The sequence below is a fragment of the Rana temporaria genome, chromosome 10 (assembly GCF_905171775.1).
Source record: "Rana temporaria chromosome 10, aRanTem1.1, whole genome shotgun sequence".
In the NCBI taxonomy this organism is placed as follows: Eukaryota; Metazoa; Chordata; class Amphibia; order Anura; family Ranidae; genus Rana; species Rana temporaria.
The window spans coordinates 152,417,956-152,439,327 of record NC_053498.1 but is presented as its reverse complement, the minus strand read 5'-3'; the positions used below and the strand labels follow the sequence as shown (position 1 = coordinate 152,439,327).

The 21,372-nt window shown below is 49.0% G+C and overlaps 1 protein-coding gene across 2 annotated transcripts in view; it reads left to right on the top strand.

Moving 5' to 3' along the window:
* TNFRSF9 (TNF receptor superfamily member 9) overlaps positions 1 to 11,736 on the top strand; it is a 43,323-nt gene extending 31,587 nt beyond the window's left edge. For both annotated transcript variants that reach the window (XM_040326573.1, XM_040326572.1), the window contains exons 4-8: positions 1,868 to 2,008; positions 3,343 to 3,409; positions 5,883 to 5,995; positions 7,757 to 7,894; positions 10,084 to 11,736. In XM_040326573.1, coding sequence (XP_040182507.1) covers positions 1,868 to 2,008; positions 3,343 to 3,409; positions 5,883 to 5,995; positions 7,757 to 7,894; positions 10,084 to 10,175 — 551 coding nt within the window. In that variant the 3' untranslated portion in view covers positions 10,176 to 11,736. The remainder of the gene's footprint in view (positions 1 to 1,867; positions 2,009 to 3,342; positions 3,410 to 5,882; positions 5,996 to 7,756; positions 7,895 to 10,083) is intronic.
* The last annotated feature ends 9,636 nt before the right edge of the window (positions 11,737 to 21,372 follow it).

Here is a 21,372-nt window from a genome sequence, read left to right as displayed (position 1 = left end):
ACTCCCTACCCTCCAACTCCCTACTCCTTGCCTCCAACTGCTTACCCCCTACTCCTTACCCCCTACTGCTTACCCCCAACTGCTTACCCCCTACTGCCTACCCCCAACTGCTTACCCCCTACTGCCTACCCCCAACTGCTTACCCCCTACTGCCTACCCCCAACTGCTTACTCCCTACCCCCAACTGCTTACTCCCTACTGCTTACCCCCTACTGCCTACCCCCAACTGCTTACCCCTACTGCCTACCCCCAACTGCTTACCCCCTACTGCCTACCCCCTACTACCTACCCCCAACTACTTACCCCCTACTGCCTACCCCCAACTGCTTGCTCCCTACTGCCTACCCCCAACTGCTTACTCCCTACTGCCTACCCCCAACTGCTTACCCCCTACTGCCTAACCCCAACTGCTTACTCCCTACTGCCTACCCCCCAACTTCTTACCCCCAACTGCTTACCCCCAACTGCTTACCCCCAACTGCCTACCCCCAACTCCTTACCCCCAACTGCTTACCCCCTACTGCCTACCCCCAACTGCTTACCCCCTACTGCCTACCCCCTATTCCTTACCCCCAACTGCTTACCCCCTACTGCCTACCCCCTATTCCTTACCCCCAACTGCTTACCCCCTACTGCCTACCCCCAACTGCTTACCCCCTACTGCCTATCCCCAACTGCTTACTCCCTACTTCCTACCCCCAACTGCTTTCCCCCTACTGCCTACCCCCAACTGCTTACTCCCTACTGCCTACCCCCAACTGCTTACCCCCAACTGCTTACTCCCAACTGCTTACCCCCTACTGCCTACCCCCAACTTCTTACCCCCTACTGCCTACCCCCAACTGCTTACTCCCAACTGCTTACCCCCTACTGCCTACCCCAACTGCTTACCCCCTACTCCTTACCCCCAACTGCTTACCCCCTACTGCCTACCCCCAACTGCTTACCCCCTACTGCCTACCCCTACTGCCTACCCCCAACTGCTTACCCCCTACTGCATACCCCCAACTGCTTACCCCCTACTGCCTACCCCCAACTGCTTACTCCCTACTGCCTACCCCCAACTGCTTACTCCCTACTGCCTACCCCCAACTGCTTACCCCTACCCACTACCCCCAACTGCTTACCCGCTACTGCCTACCCCTAATGCTTACTCCCTACCCCCCCACTGCTTACTCTCTACTGCCTACTCCCAACTGCTTACCCTCTACTCCCTACCCCTACCCACTACTCCCTACCCCCAACTGCTTACCCGCTACTGCCTACCCCCTACTGCTTACTCCCTACCCCCAACTGCTTACCCCCTACTCCCTACCCTCAACTTTAGATCCTCTGAGTTTATTTCATCCATGGTGGTGACCTCTGAGTAGGCCTCGCCTGGCAAAGATGAGACAAGGTGCTTCCTTTCCTGACCCACAGGCATCTTCTCCGATGAAGTGATGTCATCACCCCTACTGTGCCTGTGAAGAGGGACCTACCGTACCCTCAGGGGCTGACACCACCAAGGGGATAGGAGTGGGGATATAGGGGTGCTCAGGAGGGACGGGTATGCCCCCTAGACCAACGGCTCCCTTAGCCAGCGCTCCTACCACCCTTGTTTACCTACTAGCCAGGGGTAAGGACTTCATCTTCTCCAGGACACCCCTCTGTAGCACCCTGAAACAGCAGCGGGGGCCTTGTCGCTGACATCTTGTTTTATTCACATCTGTTAATGCTGTTCTGCTTCTTTCCTTATGTCATGCTGACCTATTGAAAGTAAAGAGTGGGCATACAATCTCATGAACAGGAACCCCCAAGTATCATCTTTGTGACTTTTCCAACTTCCACCCCAGTCACTGACTTTTTTATTTAATTTTTCTTTTTAAAGGAATTTTCGAATACAGGTCAAACTGCAGCCCCACGAAGAACGCGTTGTGTAAATGTATCGCCGGCAAGAAGTGCGCCGATGAAAAATGCAGCCAGTGTGAAGACAACTCGTGTCCGGCCGGGACGCAGCTAAACGGAGAAGGTAAGGCGTCTACAGGAGCAGAGTACTCGGGGGGGGGGGGGGGGGGCATAGAGAAGGACGGTGTGTGAAGTAAATGCCGCACTTTACAAGGCTATTAAATATAAACTAAATTATTATCCCGAAAGATATTTACAGATTCCTTCTTATCTATTGCATAAATGGATTCATTGGTCTACCTATTATTAACACACATACACACACGCACACACGCACACATGCACGCACACACGCACACATGCACGCACACATGCACGCACGCACACACGCACACACGCACACACACACGCACACACACGCACTGCTGGTAAAATTAACATCTTTCGTTTATTCCCAAGGAAATGGGAATATTCCAACATCACACATTAAACATCACAAAATATATATACAAGAGAAATTCAAAGATACTTCTCACATCTGTAAAATCCGCTGGTTCAGCAAGGAGCCGAGAGCTTCCATGATGAGCATGTGGCAGGAACCAAGAGGTAGAGAAAATAGGGGCAGCTTACTCTCCGGTGTGTGCTTTTACCAACAGTGTGCCCAGTCCCACCAGTGACCAAGGAACCAGAAACTGGCTATAGGCGTTACATGATGGTCACCTACAGGCTGATCAAAAAAAACAGTTGAGTTCGGAGTCACTATACTATGTGATGTTAGTACAGCGATCTCCCCTGGCTAATCGGGAGCCGGTCAGTAGAGTTTCGGGAGCCCTTCGGCAGAAGCGGACATTTCTGTCGGACCGGCTGCCGTACACACGAGCCGAATGTCGGCCGGTTTCTATTGAACCAGCCGATGCCGCCCAACATTCGGCCCGTGTGTACTGGGCTTTCATTAAGTTCTGGTCTGGGCCCTGGAGTCCAGAGACTTTGTAGAGTTTAGGATCGGGGGGGGGACGGGGGAGCATCACACCTGCTTCAGTGCTTTCTTGTCATCCTTTATGTATCTCTCACCTATATGTAGGGCTTTTTTTCTCCGAGAATAGGTGCAGGAATAATTCGTTCCAGAAACACGCTTGTAATCCAAAGCGCTTGTATATCAAAGCATTTTTTCTCACAGAGTATAAAAGAGAAGAGAGGCGCCTCTAAGTGTAGCAATAAGTTGCCAAATGTTGTCCCTTCATTACATGTAACCATATTGCTACACTTAGAGGAGGAGCCTCTCTTCTCTTTTATACTCAGTTGTGACATGACGCTGCTCTTATATCAAGACATCGCTTGTATATCAAGGCAAAGTTTATTATAACATTTTGCTTGTCTTGCAAAACGCTCTCAAACCAAGTTACTCTCAATCCAAGGTTGTACTGTACATTGAAACGATGATTTAACTTTTCTCTACAGATTGTGTGAATTGCCCTTCCGGCACCTTTAACCCCGGCTGGGAAGGAAGCTGCCGGCCCTGGAAAAAGTAAGGAGCGGACTTTTATTAGCATCTCTATAGTTCTGGGTGAGAGAGACGCGGATGCGGTCTGACAGATTGAAGTGTCGTGTGTAATCAGGGGTGTATTTAGTTTTTTTGCTGCCCTAGGCCTGACTAAACTTGTGCCCCCCCCCTAATTTAAATATGACCCACCCCTTCCTATTAAGGCCACACCCCTTTCTGTTTGAGACCCACCCTGAAATTTTTGGGTGGGGACACTAGTTCCGAAGGCTTGTTGGGGAATGGATTCCCTTAATTTGCTTAGATTTCCTCTCACTTCCTGTTTGGCTATGGGGGCAGGAAGTGAAGTAAAATCTCTACAATGGGACAGGGATGGTAAAGAATAAACTGACAGGCAGGGCCGGACTTACCATTGGGCTTGACTGGGCTCAAGCCCATGGGCCTCACCCAATAGGGGGCCCAATCGCGGCAAACCCCCCGGTTGCGGCAAACCCCCTCCCCTAATTTCGCGGCAGTCATGGCATCCCCCCCCTCACTCAACAATTTTGGCGCATGGATGTAATTCTCGGCAGCCCCCCAGCCCCCCCCTCAACAACTTCACTGCAGCTGTTTAAGGGGCCCCAAAATTACTGAAGGCGATCGGTCAGTCGGCGGATCCCCCCCCCCCCGTTCAACAAGTATGATGAGTCGGCACACTGCCCCCCCCCCCCTTAACAACTTAGCTAGGTCGGTCGGCGGATCCAGCCCTCCCCCCCACAACAACTATGATCAGCTGTAACAACCCTGCCCCCCCCCCGCTTCTCTGCTCTAGGGGGCCCCTTTGATTATTAAGTTCTGCCCTGCTGACAGGGGCTCTAACCCCCCCTTACTCCATCCAAAATAAAAAAAATATGTGTTGCCTGTAGTTCTACTTTAAGCCCAAATTTCTAATCATTTTATGGAGAGGACTAAGAAGATATAACCATGCCAACGGTACAGCAGAAAACATAGCGCACAGTGAGGAAGGTTTGTGGTCCAGGATGATCGGACATCGCCCCCCCCCCCTCCCTCCAGGGAATACCGGCCGCCCCCATACCGGAAGCAGTGCAGCCGCTTTATGTGGAGCGCTAGACTAATTTTCCTCTCAGTCCAGTCCGCCCCATAAGACTGGCGTTACACTAACATTGTGGCGCAAGCCGACGGTAACTCTTCCCATGCCGCCCCCCCTGCAAAGTGCTGCCCTAGGCCTGGGCCTTGTTGGCCAGGATACAGCATTGTGTGCAGATGGTTAGTATACAGATCACGGAATGCACGACAATTATCACAAACGCCCGCCAGGGCCTCGCTTATTATGTGTTTCCTGAGTTCAAACAATGGGGTGGATTCAGTAAGCAATTGCGTCTGTGTAACCATAGTTACGCAGCGCAATTGCTTACTTGCGCCGGCGTAACAAATGCTCCTGATTCAGGAACCTCGTTACGCCGACTGCAGCCTAAGATATGCGTGGCATAAGGCTCTTTATGCCGTCGTATCGTAGGCTGCATTCTTACGATGGCCGCTAGGTGGCGTTCCCGTAGTGGTCAGTGTATAGTATGCAAATTGCATACTAACGCCGATTCACTACCCCACGCGAGCCCTGCGTACGCATTTTACGTCGTTTCCGTTCGTCGGGTTTCGCATAAGGCTGCTCCTGCTATTAGCAGGGGCAGCCAATGCTACGTATACCCGTCGTTCCCACGTCGCGAAGTTTAAATTTTACGTCGTTTGCGTAAGTGAATCGTGAATGGCGCTGGACGCCATTTATGTTCACTTTGAAGCAAATGACGTCCTTGCGACGTCATTTGCCGCAATGCACGTCGGGAAAGTTTCCCGACGGAGCATGCGCACTACATTCGGCGCGGGAACGCGCCTAATTTAAATGATCCACGCCCCCTACGGGATCATTTAAATTACGCGCCCTTACGCCGGGCATTTTAGAGGAGCGTCCACGCAAATTACGTGGCTACTGCTTCGTGAATGAAGCGTAGCACAGATAATTTGCGGGGGCGCAGGGCAAAAACGGGACGCTGGGCCTCCGTAAGAAGTGCGCAGCGGTACCTGAATCTGGCCCCCAAAAAATTACATTTACGTTTTTTGGTTGTAACAAGTAAAGATGAGCTCTGGCGTGTTCGCATGCTACACGTGCAGAGCCCGGGCGCCAGGAAGAGTGCATGGCGCTGCGCTAATCACAGCCAGGGAGACATTTCCCGATCTCTGCAGCCGAGCATCGGGACAATGTCTCCCTGGCTGTGATTAGTGCAGCGCCGTGCACACTTCCTGGCGGGCTCTGCACGTGTAGCATGCGAACACGCCAGAGCTCATCCTTAATGACAAGGTGTGGGAAATTGTAAGGGGTATGAATACTTTTTCAGGTACCTAGTTCTTTTTTTTTGTTCTGATGATAATAATGAGAATACTACAGAAGAGATGTGTAAATGATCGGTGAACGTTCTGCGCACATCTGACGACTCTTCTCTCACAGCTGCTCAGAAATAAACGCCGTCATTTATGTCAACGGGACGATGACATCAGATGTGGTCTGCCTGCCCAAACCTACACAGACCCCGCCCACATCTCCCGCCGTCGCCACCACAAGTAAGTCCGCTCATTACCCCAAATCTCGCTCGGCCAATCGCTATGTTTCCTATTAAGCTTTTCTCTCTATAACCCTTCTATAGCATCTCACAAAAGTAAGTACACCCCCTCACATTTTTGTAAATGTGATTTACACTTAAGAGGGTCCGGGGGGAAGCTGGACACAAAGGGCCAGATTCACGTAGATCGGCGCATCTTTGTGCCGGCGTAGCGCATCTCATATGTGCTACGCCGACGTAACTCTGAGAGGCAAGAGCAGTATTCACAAAGTACTCGCTCCCAAACTTGCGTCAGCGTAACGTAAATTGGCCCGGCGTAAGCCCGCCTAATTCAAAGCAGGTTGAAGGAGGGCGTGATACATGTAATTGAAGCGTGACCCCATGCAAATGAAGGGCCGAACGAACGGCGCATGCGCGCACATGCTCAGAATCACGTCGCATATACTCCCTAAGATACGACGGCTCAATGCGTACGACGTGAACGTAACCTACGCCCAGCCCCATTCACGTACGACTTACGTAAACGACGTAAAATACGACGGCTGTTCCCTGGTCCATACCCTAACATGACTTACCCCTGCTTTAGGTGGAATAACTTTACGCCGGACGTACGCCTTACGTAAACGGCGTAGATTACAGCGACGGGCGCAAGTACGTTCGTGAATTGGCGTATCTCGCTCATTTACATATTCGACGCGTAAGTCAATGGAAGCGCCCCTTGCGGCCAGCGTAAATATGCGCCCAAGATACGACGGCGTAGGAGACTTACGTTGGTCGTATGGAGCCACAATTCAGGCGTATCTTGTTTGCTGAATAAGGCGCATAGATACGACGGCGCATCCTAGAACTTACGCAGCGTTTTAGAAGATAGGTCGGCGTAAGTCCTTTCTGAATCCGGGTCAAAGTTTCCAGAGTTCTCCAAGGTAAGTTGAGTTGCACAACCCCCCCACCCAAAGTGACCTCCGTCATAGGGGCCATTCCAGGTAGAGAGAAAAATAATCTTTAACCACTTAAGGCCCGGACCTTTAGGCAGCTAAAGGACCCGGCCAGTTTTTGCGATTCGGCGCTGCGTCGCTTTAACTGACAATTGCGCGGTCGTGCGACGTGGCTCTCAAACAAAATTGGCGTCCTTTTTTCCCCACAAATAGAGCTTTCTTTTGGTGGTATTTGATCACCTCGGCGGTTTTTATTTTTTGCGCTATAAACAAAAATAGAGCGACAATTTTGAAAAAAATTCAATATTTTTTACTTTTTGCTACAATAAATATCCCCCAAAAAATATATCTAAAAAAAAAAATGTTTCCTCAGTTTAGGCCGATACGTATTCTTCTACATATTTATGGTAAAAAAAATTGCAATAACCGTTTATCGATTGGTTTGCACAAAATGTATAGCGTTTACAGAATAGGGGATAGTTTTATTGCATTTTTATTATTTTTTTACTACTAATGGCGGCGATCAGTGATTTTTTTCGTGACTGCGACATTATGGCGGATGCTTCACACAATTTTGACACATTTTTGGGACCATTGTTATTTATACAGCAAAAAATGCATTAAAAATGCTCTGATTACTGTGAAAATTACAATTGTAGTTTGGGAGTTAACCACAAGGGGGCGCTGAAGGGGTAAAGTGTGACCTCATCTGTGTTTCTAACTGTAGGGGGGTGTGGCTGTAGGTGTGACGTCATTGATTGTGTTTCCCTATGTTAGGATCGATTTGTTTCCTTGTAATAATACATTTTCTTCTTGTGTCATTTTAGCCCCACAAGACCTTCCATCCTACAATCAGAGCGTCATCATAGTCGTCGTCTCCGTCGTTTGCGTCATTATCGCCTTCATCGCGGTCTTTTGGTGTCTGTCGAAAAGATTGGAAAGGATCAAAAATACGTTCGTAAAAAGTAAGTGGCTCTTTGTCGTGTTTTATGGTTAGAAATCATCTCGCCTCTAATAAAGAGCCGAGGTTCTGGAATTAATCTGGTGACGTGACGTGACTAAGGCCCGCCCCACAAGGTGAGATTATCGTACGATCGATTTGAAATGGGCCTTACATGGCATAGACTCACCTTTCACCAGGAGCACCTTATACCCCCGGGATATACCCCCCGTAGTACCTTTTTAATATTGCTTGGCTGATAAGCATTCCTTTATTTCCCCCATTCTATATTATGCACTCCTGATGAAGATTTGTTCGAAACGTGTTGGGAATTCCCCACATAAAAGCTGTACAAGAAATTTGAATCCGGTGCGGATCATGAAGAACCTCCATATAGGGAGGAGGGATACTGATACTTTGTCAGCCCATATTTTCATTCTGTTATCATTTTATAATAATAATAATAATAATAATAATAATAATAGTAATAATTGTATATTTCTGTATAATAATAATAATAATAATAATAATAATAATAATAATAATAAAATAAATGTTTTTTATACATCTGATATGTTGTTTATATAATGTTGCAAAATATAATATAATGTGGTTCAATCTCCTTGAGTGGTGTTGGCAAGAGTGTATGCTTCCCGCATTGGCACGGGTGTACGCTTGGCACAGCTATAGGCTTGGCACGTTGACACTTGTGTACGCTTGACACATTAGCACAGGTGTACGCTTGGCACATTGGAATGCGTGTATGCATGGCACAAGTGTATGGCACGTTGGCACGGGTGTATGCTTGGCACATTGGCACTTGTGTACGCTTGTGGCACGTTAGCACGGGTGTACGATTGGCACATTGGCACGGGTGTATGCTTGGCACGGGTGTATGCTTGGCACATTGATACAGGTGTACTCCTGACACGTTGGCACAGGTGTATGTCTGGCACATTGGCATAGCTGTAGGCTTGGCACATTGACACGGTGTATGCTTGGCACGTTGACACGGGTGCACGCTTGGCATATTAGTGTGGGTGTACGCTTGACACATTGGCACTTGTGTACGCTTGTGGCACGCTAGCACGGGTGTACGCTTGGCACATTGGCACGAGTGTACACTTGGCACGGGTGTATGCTTGGCACATTGGCACAGGTGTACTCCTGGCACGTTGAGACAGGTGTATGCTTGGCACATTGGTTCAGCTGTAGGCTTGGCACGTTGACACGGGTGTACGCTTGGCACATTAGTACGGGTGTACGCTTGGCACATTAGCACAGGTGTACGCTTGGCACATTGGAATGCGTGTATGCATGGCACAAGTGTATGGCACGTTGGCACGGGTGTATGCTTGGCACATTGGCACTTGTGTACGCTTGTGGCACGTTAGCACGGGTGTACGATTGGCACATTGGCACGGGTGTATGCTTGGCACGGGTGTATGCTTGGCACATTGGTACAGCTGTAGGCTTGGCACGTTGACACGGGTGTACGCTTGACACATTGGCACAGCTGTATGCTTGGCACGTTGGCACAGGTGTATGCTTGGCACGTTGGCACAGGTGTATGCTTGGCACATTGGCACGGTTGCATGCTTGACATATTGGTACAGGTGTATGCTTGGCACATTGGAATGGGTGTATGCTTGGCACAAGTGTATAACGCGTTGGCACGGGGGTGTATGCTTGGCACAGGTGTATGTTTGGCACATTGGAATGGGTGTATGCTTGGCACGAGTGTATAACACGTTGGCACGGGTGTATGCTTGGCACATTGGCACTTGTGTACGCTTGTGGCATGTTAGCACGGGTGTACGCTTGGCACATTGACAAGAGTGTATGGCACGTTGGCACGGGTGTATGCTTGGCACATTGGAACGGGTGTAAGCTTGGCACGAGTGTATGGCACGTTGGCACGGGTGTATGCTTGGCACTTGTGTACGCTTGTGGCAGGTTAGCACGGGTGTACACGTAGCACAGGTGTACGCTTGGCACATTGGCACGAGTGTACGCTTGGCACGGTTGCATGCTTTGCATGTTGGCATGGGTGTATGCTTGGCGCATTGCTTGGCACAGGTGTACAGTTATAAGTCACGCTTCACCTATTCTGATGAGATAATTACAATGCCTTTGATTGTATGTCGTTTGCTTTCTTTGCCAATCATGCCCACTAATCCTTTTCTTACGACTCTGTAATTCTTTGCCCGATAGTTAAGCACACAGAACAAGAAGACGCTTGTAGCTGTCATTACCCGGAGGAGGAACATGGCGGAGAAGAAGAGACCTTGTCATCGGAGCCGTGACCCGGCCGACTCTCGGCGCCTTCCTTTTTCTGTACCGGCTGACTTTTGGATTCAGGGTTACGTGATGAGCGCATCGCGGAGGAAACGGCTGCTATGACAATGATCGGGAGGACTGGTGTGAGGCGAGGCCTGCTGAAAAAATCTGGAACACTGCCCAGGGGCCCTAGACGTTCTAATCCTCCTGACTGCCCAGGGGCCCTAGACGTTCTAATCCTCCTGAATGCTGAGGGGCCCTAGACGTTCTGATCCTCCTGAATGCTGAGGGGCCCTAGACGTTCTAATCCTCCTGAATGCTGAGGGGCCCTAGACGTTCTGATCCTCCTGAATGCTGAGGGGCCCTAGACGTTCTAATCCTCCTGAATGCCGAGGGGCCCTAGACATTCTAATCCTCCTGAATGCTGAGGGGCCCTAGACGTTCTAATCCTCCTGACTGCCCAGGGGCCCTAGACGTTCTAATCCTCCTGAATGCTGAGGGGCCCTAGACGTTCTAATCCTCCTGAATGCTGAGGGGCCCTAGACGTTCTAATCCTCCTGAATGCTGAGGGGCCCTAGACGTTCTAATCCTCCTGAATGCTGAGGGGCCCTAGACGTTCTAATCCTCCTGAATGCTGAGGGGCCCTAGACGTTCTAATCCTCCTGAATGCTGAGGGGCCCTAGACGTTCTAATCCTCCTGAATGCTGAGGGGCCCTAGACGTTCTAATCCTCCTGACTGCCCAGGGGCCCTAGACGTTCTAATCCTCCTGAATGCTGAGGGGCCCTAGACGTTCTAATCCTCCTGAATTCCCAGGGGCCCTAGACGTTCTAATGCTCCTGAATTCTGAGGGGCCCTAGACGTTCTAATCCTCCTGACTGCCCAGGGGCCCTAGACGTTCTAATCCTCCTAAATGCTGAGGGGCCCTAGACGTTCTAATCCTCCTGAATTTTGAGGGGCCCTAGACGTTCTAATCCTCCTGACTGCTGAGGGGCCCTAGACGTTCTAATCCTCCTGAATGCTGAGGGGCCCTAGACGTTCTAATCCTCCTGAATGCTGGGCCTGAGTCTATCTGTGGAACACGATGGAGGTCTTGTCCTGGGCGACTCCTCGTTTCTCTGATGGAGGACTTCGTATCTCAAGTGGTGACCGGCCAACCGTAGATCTCAATTCGATCATCTCTGATATATGGAAATTCTCCTGTTGACTTGGAGTCCATGTAAATTTTGTTCTGCATTTGTGAAGAACATTCTTATGGCATTCAATGGAAGAAGATCTTTCTTCAGAGTCCCCCCCCCCCCCCACGGCTGCAGAAGAAAGTTATCTCTTGATACTGGTGACCCGGTGACACGTTACCATTGTCTTTACTGATTTGGCACAGATTTGGGAGGACAACCACTAAGCACTGACTAATAGACTTGACTGGTTGATACATGGGGTGTTTCCCGATGTGGGCCGGATCCAAAGACGTTGGGCACACCTCTTATGTTTGTAGATATCTTTTGGAAAAAGTGCTTTAAAGTGGAAGTAAACCCTCCTATCGTTTTCAGCCAAGGAAGCCGCCATCTTGGCCTCTGTTTGATCTTCACCTGCCATGATAACTGCACATGTGATCAGTTATGACACCGGCCATTGATAGTTTGACAGTTTGGTTGAGAGCGCATCCAATGTGACAGTTAGCATTCCCTGCTTGTATCGGAAATGTAACTGTTTTTATAGAAACTGTTAAATCTATGGGTTTGTAACGGAACTTACCACAATCCACCGTCATATACTGCTTCCTCCAGTCTGAATACAGATTTTAGATGTTATAGCCGCATATTACAACCAAGAACTAGGCAGGACTCGTTTGGCTGCAAAGCTGGAACTCTTTATTTGAACAAGAATACAGGTTTTTATACCCTTTTAGAAGGAAGTTCCCCCCTCCTGATCATATTACACCAACAATACAAACATAAATTAAAAGGAGCTAATTAACGAATCATTTAACCAGCCTAGGTGACTCAGAGGTTTGACTTTTCAGGTCAGACTTGTCGTCTTCTAGCTCAGAAGACACAATACACATTACGGGCCAGATTCACGTAGCTCGGCGCATCTTTGTGCCGGCGTAGCGCATCTCATATGCGCTACGCCAACGTAACATTGAGAGGCAAGCTGAGTATTCACAAAGCACTTGCTCCCATATTTACGCCGGCGTAACGTAAAATAGGCCGGCGTAAGCCCGCCTAATTCAAAGTAGGCAGGTAGTGGGCGTGTTGTATTATAATGAATCGTGACCCCATGTAAATGAATGGCCGTACAAACGGCGCATGCGCGCGCATGCTCAGAATCACGTCGCATATACTCCCTAAGATATGATGGCTCAATGCGTACGACGTGAACTTAACCTACGCCCAGCCCCATTCACGTACCACTTACGTAAACGACGTAAAATACGACGGCTGTTCCGACGTTTCCGACGTCCATACCTTAACATGACTTACCTCTGCTTTATGAGGGGTAAACTTACGCCGGACGTACGCCTTACGTAAACGGTGTAGATTACTGTGACGGGTTTAAGTACGTTCGTGAATCAGCGTATCTTGCTCATTTACATATTCAACGCGTAAATCAATGGAAGCGCCCCTTGCAGCCAGCGTAAATATGCACCCAAGATACGATGGCATAGGAGACTTACGTCGGTCGTATCAAGCCAAAATTCAGGCGTATCTTGTTTCCTGAATCAGGCGCATAGATATGACGGCGCACATTAAGACTTACGCGGCGTATCTCGAGATACGTCGGCGTAAGTCGTACGTGAATCTGGGCCTACCAGTCTGAATATAGATATCAGGTATTATAGCCGCATATTACAACCAAGAACAAGGCAGGACTCATTTGGCTGCAAAGCTGGAACTCTTTATTTGAACAAGAATTCAGGTTTTTATACCCTTTTAGAAGGAAGTTCCCCCCTCCTGATCATATTACCCCAACAATACAAACATAAATTAACAGGAGCTAATTAACGAATCATTTAACCAACCTAGGTGACTCAGAGGTTTGACTTTTCAGATCAGACTTGCCGTCTTCTAGCTCAGAAGACACAATCCACATTACCAGTCTGAATATAGATATCAGGTATTATAGCCGCATATTACAACCAATAACTAGGCAGGACTCGTTTGGCTGCAAAGCTGGAACTTTTATACACTTGAGAAGGAGGTCCCCCCCTCCTGATCATATTACCCTAACAATACAAACTGTAACCAGGATCATAAATGAACACAAGCTAATTAACTAATCATTTATCTAGCCTAGTTGACTCAGAGGTTTGTCCTTTCAGGTCAGACTTGCCGTCTTCTAGCTCAGAAGACACAATACACATTATCATAAATATTAACACAGAACTCCTTGACACAATAGCAGAGTTAATTAGCACAAACAACAATGGGTTAAAGACCCTTAGGTGGCACACTAGAGCTACTTACAATAAACACAATAAGGTCGGGGCCCCCAGACAGGTGGCCTGCTGATGACATCAACCTTACGAGTCCCAAGCTGGCAGAGACCATCATGGCCTTTTTAATAATGTCCCTTTGCATTATATAACGGACATCTTCCTAAATGCTTGTAGCTCCCTCAAATGCCAGGGCCCACAGTCGGTAGGCAAGAGGCGAGCATTCAGTCCCCTCCAAAAGCCTCTGTCCCGGGTGAGTCTGTCGCAGGGTTTACTTCCACTCTGAAGCAGGAGATCTGATAGTTGTGAATGGGTAACTTGGGGTCGTTTCAAGAAACAGCCTAAAGTGGTTTTGAAACCCCTTCCATATACCCAGGGATAGTGACCAGCCTCAGGTGATACACGGAGATGTAACAAATTCTCCTACATAAGTTGTACCTGTTTATCTGCAGCCCTGCTCAGCCATTCAAAGTCCAGAATTTAGACAGCATTTCTAAACTCTAGCAGGCAGGGGGTGGGAATCTGACATCACACTGCACAGCATAGAGCAGGGAGCTGAGTGTAATCGGAGACTGGAGTGGACGTAATGGACACACCCCCTCTATACAGTCTTATTGGGAAACACGCATAGCTGAGGATGTAGCGGGGGTGTCTTCCAGGAGTGCTTAGTGTCCAGTTAGACCAGGGGTCTCCAAACTACGGCCCTCCAGCTGTTGTGGAACTACACGTCCCATGAGGCATTGTAAATATCTGACATTCACAGACATGACTAGGCATGATGGGAATTGTAATTCATGAACAACTGGAGGGCCATAGTTTGGAGACCCCTGAGTTGGGCCATAGTTTGGAGACCCCTGAGTTGGGCCATAGTTTGGAGACCCCTGAGTTGAGCCATAGTTTGGAGACCTCTGAGTTGAGCCATAGTTTGGAGACCCCTGAGTTGAGCCATAGTTTGGAGACCCCTGAGTTAGGCTATCAGAAGTGACTCAGAGGGAGGAGAGAGCAGACAGAAACCACACTCAGTGCTTTGGACTGAGGCAAGTACACACTATAGAGCAGGGGTTGGCAACCTCGGCCCTCCAGCTGTGGTGAAACTACAAGTCCAATGAGACGTTGCAAGACCCCCGACAATCGCAGGCGTGACTCCTAGAGGCAGAGGCATGATGGGATTTGTAGTTTCACCACAGCTGGAGTGCCGAGGTTGCCCACCCCTGCTGTAGAGGGATATGCTTTGCTCATTTTTTAATTTCAGAGGTTTACAACCACTTTAAATCGAAAGGAATTTGCCCCGGGGGTCTTGTAACCCACAAGCCTTCATCTCCTCTTCTTCTTCAGATTATTTTTATTCCTTATAGATTGTATTTAAAAATATATGTTTTATTTTTATATTATTGGCACCGATGTTATTAAATGGTATCAATGTGACATCTGGTAAAGGGGTGCTTTATCAGTGCATGTTATGTATAATGGGGTCCGTATTTGGGGTCAATGCCCCCCACGGTATACACATAGCAGGTATTCATCAGAGGTTTTTGGAACAAGTAACATAAATTATTTTAGATATAGAGCTGTTACAGGTTGAAACTTCACATGCAAAATAAAAGATCTGTTTATTTTCATTGGTGCATCATATTTGTTGTTGGGTTTTCACACGGCTCTGTCCACCTATTCGTCTGACACCTACTGCAACAGAAAGAGCGCGAGACCCCCTTGCAGGGCAGGGACCATGGAGGGGCAGGAGGGGAAGCTTCCCTGAGGCCCAGTGATTTCCGATGGATAGACTGTCCTGCACTCTGTATGTGGGTAAGACAATTGGGCACACAACATCACAAAGCAAAGAGGTGCAATTTGGCATCTCCGTTGGGTGACCTTCTCCCGGCACTGGCTGTGTGCCTGGCTGCTATTGCACTAATCTGGGGGAGGAAGCCGGGACAAATCAGAGGGCCCTTGTGGGGGCTGAGCACTACAGTAACATGCAGGCTGAAAGAGCAAGAATAACAGCTTCCACCAGTGCCCTCCCACAAAGATATATTTTTTTTCTTTTTACCAAAGTCCCTTTTAAAAGCAAGCCGGTCACTTAGATGCAGGGCCGCCATCAGGAATTATGGGGCCCCTTACACAGCTTCAGGCATGGATGGGCCCCCTGGAGCAGAGAACCGGGGGGGGGGGGGGGGGTGCTCTGCCGTCTGAAATTGAGATTTACAAAAAAAGAAGAAATAAAGAAAAATATATATAAAAAAAGGGGGTAGCCATCTGGGCCCTTTAATAAAAAGAAAAAAAATATATAGATTTTGTTTTTAAAAAGGAGGGTTGCCATCTGGGGCCCTAGGGACCTCTGTATATATACAAATTATTATTATTATTTTATAAAAAGAAATTACAAAAAAAGGGGGTTTGCCATCTGGGACCTCTGAGCCCTTTAATAATAATAAAAAAAAGAAACCTATGGGCCCTTTAATAAAAAATAAATAAAAACAAATATATAAAAATATTAAATAAACATTAATAAAAAAATAAATAAAAAAAGGGGGAGTTTCCATCCAGGGCCCTGGGGACCTCTGGGCCCTTTGAAAAAAAAAAAAATATATATATAAACAAAAAAAAATAAAAATAAACATTTATTAAAAAAAGGGGGTTTGCCACATTATATATATATATATATATATATATATATATATATATATATATATATATATATATATATATATATATATATATAAAAGGAATAAAATAATATTAAAAAAAAGGGAGGTTGCCATCCGGGGCCCTGGGGACCTCTGGCTCCTTTAATAATAATCATAATAATATATATATATATATATATATATATATATATATATATATATATATATATATATATAAATAAAAGAAATAAAAAAATATATAAAAGAAAGATTTTTTTTTTTTTTTTAAAGGGGGTTGCCATCCGGGCCCCTGGGGACCTCCGGGCCCCTTACAGGTGTACTGCCTGTACCCCCCTGATGGCGGCCCTTCTTAGATGATTGGGTTTAGGTGAGAAAAGGGGGTCGCTGTATTCAGTATATAGTGCCTGCATCTGGCTCCAGAGTGGGGCCCTCACTGCACATTCTCCAAATCAGCGGTAAAGTTGATATTTGCATATTGTGTAATTTGGATCAGAGGCTCCCAGGTTGCTCAATGCCAGGACTGTTTTTAAGGCAGGGCAAAAGGGGCAGCTGCCCTGGGTCCCATCATTGTTGTGGGGCCCAAAGCAGCTGCCTCATACTTGCCAACTATCCCAATTTAAATTCCCTTATCCCTTGTTGAAGTTTTAGTCCCGTGCTGTGTCCCGATATCTCAGTGTGAAGTTATGTTGCTGCTGCCCTATTGCCATGTACAGGTGACTCACCTGCACACCCTGTGTTTACATGTAAATAGAGGCGGCATTCATGTGTATATCATGCCCCCCCTGAGGTCATATCCACCATCACTTCTGCGGAATGCTGCCCACTGGGGAGGTAAAGGAGCATGCTTGAAATTCCTGCCTACAACTTTGCGATTTTGCATGTATTCCCAACACACACAAATGTGTCTGGGTCTGACCACGTCGTATTTGGTATTAATTGTACAGAGAAGTTGCCGGCATCGTGTCGTCTTCAGTATGGAGATCTACAGAGAAGTGGCATTGCTGGTTGGAGCCCGTGGTGAGCAATGTCGGTGGTGAGCTTCTATTCAATGTAGGAAGCTGTGGATTTCTTCGTTCCAATCTCTGATGTGGTTCAAGTTTTATGTTTCAGAGGGTTAGAGAGTCTATATCGTCTCCGTGGTAGAGGTGCCCTAGCAACAAGCTGGGATGTCTTCTGGTTCTGTGGTGCAGCATGTGAGCCACTGAAGTGTGAATCTGAGGGCTGAAGTTTCGATTCCAATGAGCGACAAAGATGGTTCCTTAAAGTAACACCAAGACTTTGGCAGTTGTGTGAAGTGTGGATGGAATTGAAAAGACTGATGAAGTGGTCGGGACTTGGCTAAGTGGGTGGTGTGGACCCCCATTGGTTGAAGCGGTCGGGTCTTGGCTAAGTGGGTGGTGTGGACCACCATTGGTTGAAGCGGTCGGGTCTTGGCTAAGTGGGTGGTGTGGACCCCCATTGGTTAAAGCGGTCAGGACTTGGCTAAGTGGGTGGTGTGGACCCCCATTGGTTAAAGCGGTCGGGACTTGGCTAAGTGGGTGGTGTGGACCACCATTGGTTGAAGTGGTCGGGTCTTGGCTAAGTGGGTGGTTTGGACCACCATTGGTTGAAGTGGTCGGGTCTTGGCTAAGTGGGTGGTGTGGACCCCCATTGGTTGAATTGGTCGGGACTTGGCTAAGTGGGTGGTGTGGACCCCCCATAGGTTGAAGTGGTCAGGAATTGGCTAAGTGGGTGGTGTGGACCTCCATTGGTTGAAGTGGTCGGGATTTGGCTAAGTGGGTGGTGTGGACTCCCATTGGTTGAAGTGGTCGGGATTTGGCTAAGTGGGTGGTGTGGACTCCCATTGGTTGAAGTGGTCGGGACTTGGCTAAGTGGGTGGTGTGGACCTCCATTGGTTGAAGTGGTCGGGACTTGGCTAAGTGGGTGGTGTGGACCCCCATTGGTTGGGCTTGAGTGAACATGTGACCCTGGATCTGGAGCAGGAATACTGTGAAGGAGAAGTGCATGTTGATGAAAAATATGAGATTCATTGATAAAATGTCAAAAACCACAAAAAGATCCTCAGATGTTTGCACAGAATTTGTTGACCTTCATAAGCCTTCCGTATTCTTCTGTGCTTTCTATGTTCACGTTCCCCTGCAGCACCGTGTCCACGGCATGTGGCTTTCATTCACGTGGTTTCAAGGACACCCACTTGATGGTTATATGGCCTCACATGGCGCCCAGGTTACTCCTTAACTTCCCATTACACAGAGGCCACCAAGCTCATAGATGCTGCTCCGCCCCAAACAGACACCTGCTGGCATTGGGGATCGAACTCACGGCCTTCAGATTCCTCATTCACCACCCCTCACGCTGCACCACAGACCCGGAGGACCGAGCCCACGGCAGTGCCTATACATCCTACATTCAAGATGTGTAGTAACTCATAGCAACCAATATGAAGAGCAGGGGCGGACTGACAACTCAAAGGGCCCCCGGGCAATAGGAGATTATGGGGCCCCCGGGCAATAGGAGACTATGGGGCCCCCAGGCAATAGGAAATTATGGGGCCACACAGCATACACACACAACCATAACAAAATAATACCAGTTCTGGAGGTTATTATGGGGCTTCTTCAGCTTATGTAACTTTAACAAATGAATCATGAAGAGGTGGTTGCTTGAGAATCTGAACTTGGGGGGCGGGGCTCAAAACAAACGCTTTTTTATCATAAAATAACACCTCAAAAATGCGCTTCTGGAAGAATGGTCAAATATTCCCATAGACACACCCCTAAACCTTGTGGACCGTCTTCCCATAGACACACCCCTAAACCTTGTGGACGGCTTTCCCATAGACACACCCCTAAACCTTGTGGACGGCTTTCCCATAGACACCCCTAAACCTTGTGGACGGCCTTCCCATAGACACACCCCTAAACCTTGTGGACGGCCTTCCCATAGACACACCCCTAAACCTTGTGGACGGCCTTCCCATATACTCACCCCTGAACCTTGTGGACGGCTTTCCCATAGACACACCCCTAAACTTTGTGGACGGCCTTCCCATATACTCACCCCTGAACCTTGTGGACGGCTTTCCCATAGACACCCCTAAACCTTGTGGACGGCCTTCCCATAGACACACCCCTAAACCTTGTGGACGGCTTTCCCATAGACACCCCTAAACCTTGTGGACGGCCTTCCCATAGACACACCCCTAAACCTTGTGGACGGCCTTCCCATAGACACACCCCTAAACCTTGTGGACGGCCTTCCCATATACTCACCCCTAAACCTTGTGGACGGCTTTCCCATAGACACACCCCTAAACTTTGTGGACGGCCTTCCCATATACTCACCCCTGAACCTTGTGGACGGCTTTCCCATAGACACACCCCTAAACCTTGTGGACGGCCTTCCCATATACTCACCCCTAAACCTTGTGGACGGCTTTCCCATAGACACACCCCTAAACTTTGTGGACGGCCTTCCCATATACTCACCCCTGAACCTTGTGGACGGCTTTCCCATAGACACACCCCTAAACTTTGTGGACGGCCTTCCCATATACTCACCCCTGAACCTTGTGGACGGCCTTCCCAGAAGAGGTGAAGGTGTTATAGCTACAAAGGGCGGAGCCAACTCCATATTGAACCCTCCGGACTAAGACTGGGGGGGTCATTAAAGTTCCTGTGTGTGTAAAGTCAGGTGTCCCAATACTTTTGGGAATATAGTGTATAAATGGTACTATGTAATCATCTGCCAAGCACTGTCCCCCCCAATCTCTGTCCCCCCAATCACTGTCCCCCCAATCACCGTCCCCCGGGCCTCAGATTCTATGAGCCGAGGATCGGATTTTATGTTCCGATCGCAGATAATATTGTACGGATCACAGAGCAGAAGTACTTTGTAGGTTTTATTTCTGCCCGGAAGTTTCAGCTGTAAGGAAATTGTAGAAACGGTCGATGTTGTTGCACGCGCTCCGCGCGCTCGTTCTCTGCACACGCAGCCCACCCTGTGTGACCGCAGGGACTAAATATAGAATCTACAGAGGAAACTTTCCGCCCACCAAGACGTTCAGCAAACATGAAAGTGACAGCAAATGTTTCTTCTATGAGATCGCCGAGCAAATCAGAGAACCCCGATCCTACAACACGGGAGATCGGCAGCGCCAGACGAACGATTTGTATCGGCTGATCGCGTGTACAGCGCTGACAGCCGTCCATTCCATTGGTCCAGCTTGGCAAACAAACTGTTTAAAGCAAATGTGTCAAACACAAGCCAGGCCATTTCATGTGGCCCTCGCATCTCCCCTGCAGCTGCGGCACCCCCAAGCTCCGCCTCCCCTGCAGCTGCGGCAACCACCCCCCTCGTCTCCACCCCCCACCTTGTCTCATCAGTCAGTAGCAGGGGAAGGAAAGAGCTCCTCCTCCAGGTACTGTAATCACCTCTCTGTGCAGCTGCAGCACAGACCTCATCTCTGCCTCCCCTGCAGCTGCGGCACCCCCTCCTCATCTCTGCCTCCCCTGCAGCTGCGGCATCCCCCCCTCGTCTCTGCCCCCCTACCTTGTCTCATCAGTCAGTAGCAGGGGAAGGAAAGAGCTCCTCCTCCAGGTACTGTAATCACCTCTCTGTGCAGCTGCAGCACAGACCTCATCTCTGCCTCCCCTGCAGCTGCGGCAACCACCCCCCTCGTCTCCACCCCCCACCTTGTCTCATCAGTCAGTAGCAGGGGAAGGAAAGAGCTCCTCCTCCAGGTACTGTAATCACCTCTCTGTGCAGCTGCAGCACAGACCTCATCTCTGCCTCCCCTGCAGCTGCGGCACCCCCCTCATCTCTGCCTCCCCTGCAGCTGCGGCATCCCCCCCCTCGTCTCTGCCCCCCTACCTTGTCTCATCAGTCAGCAGCAGAGGGAAGGACAAAGCTCCTCCTCCAGGTCTTCACCTCTCTGTACAGCTGCAGCACAGCCCTCATCTCTGCCTCCCCTGCAGCTGCGGCATCCCCCCCCTCGTCTCTGCCCCCCTACCTTGTCTCATCAGTCAGCAGCAGAGGGAAGGACAAAGCTCCTCCTCCAGGTCTTCACCTCTCTGTACAGCTGCAGCACAGACCTCATCTCTGCCTCCCCTGCAGCTGAGGCACCCCCCTCATCTCTGCCTCCT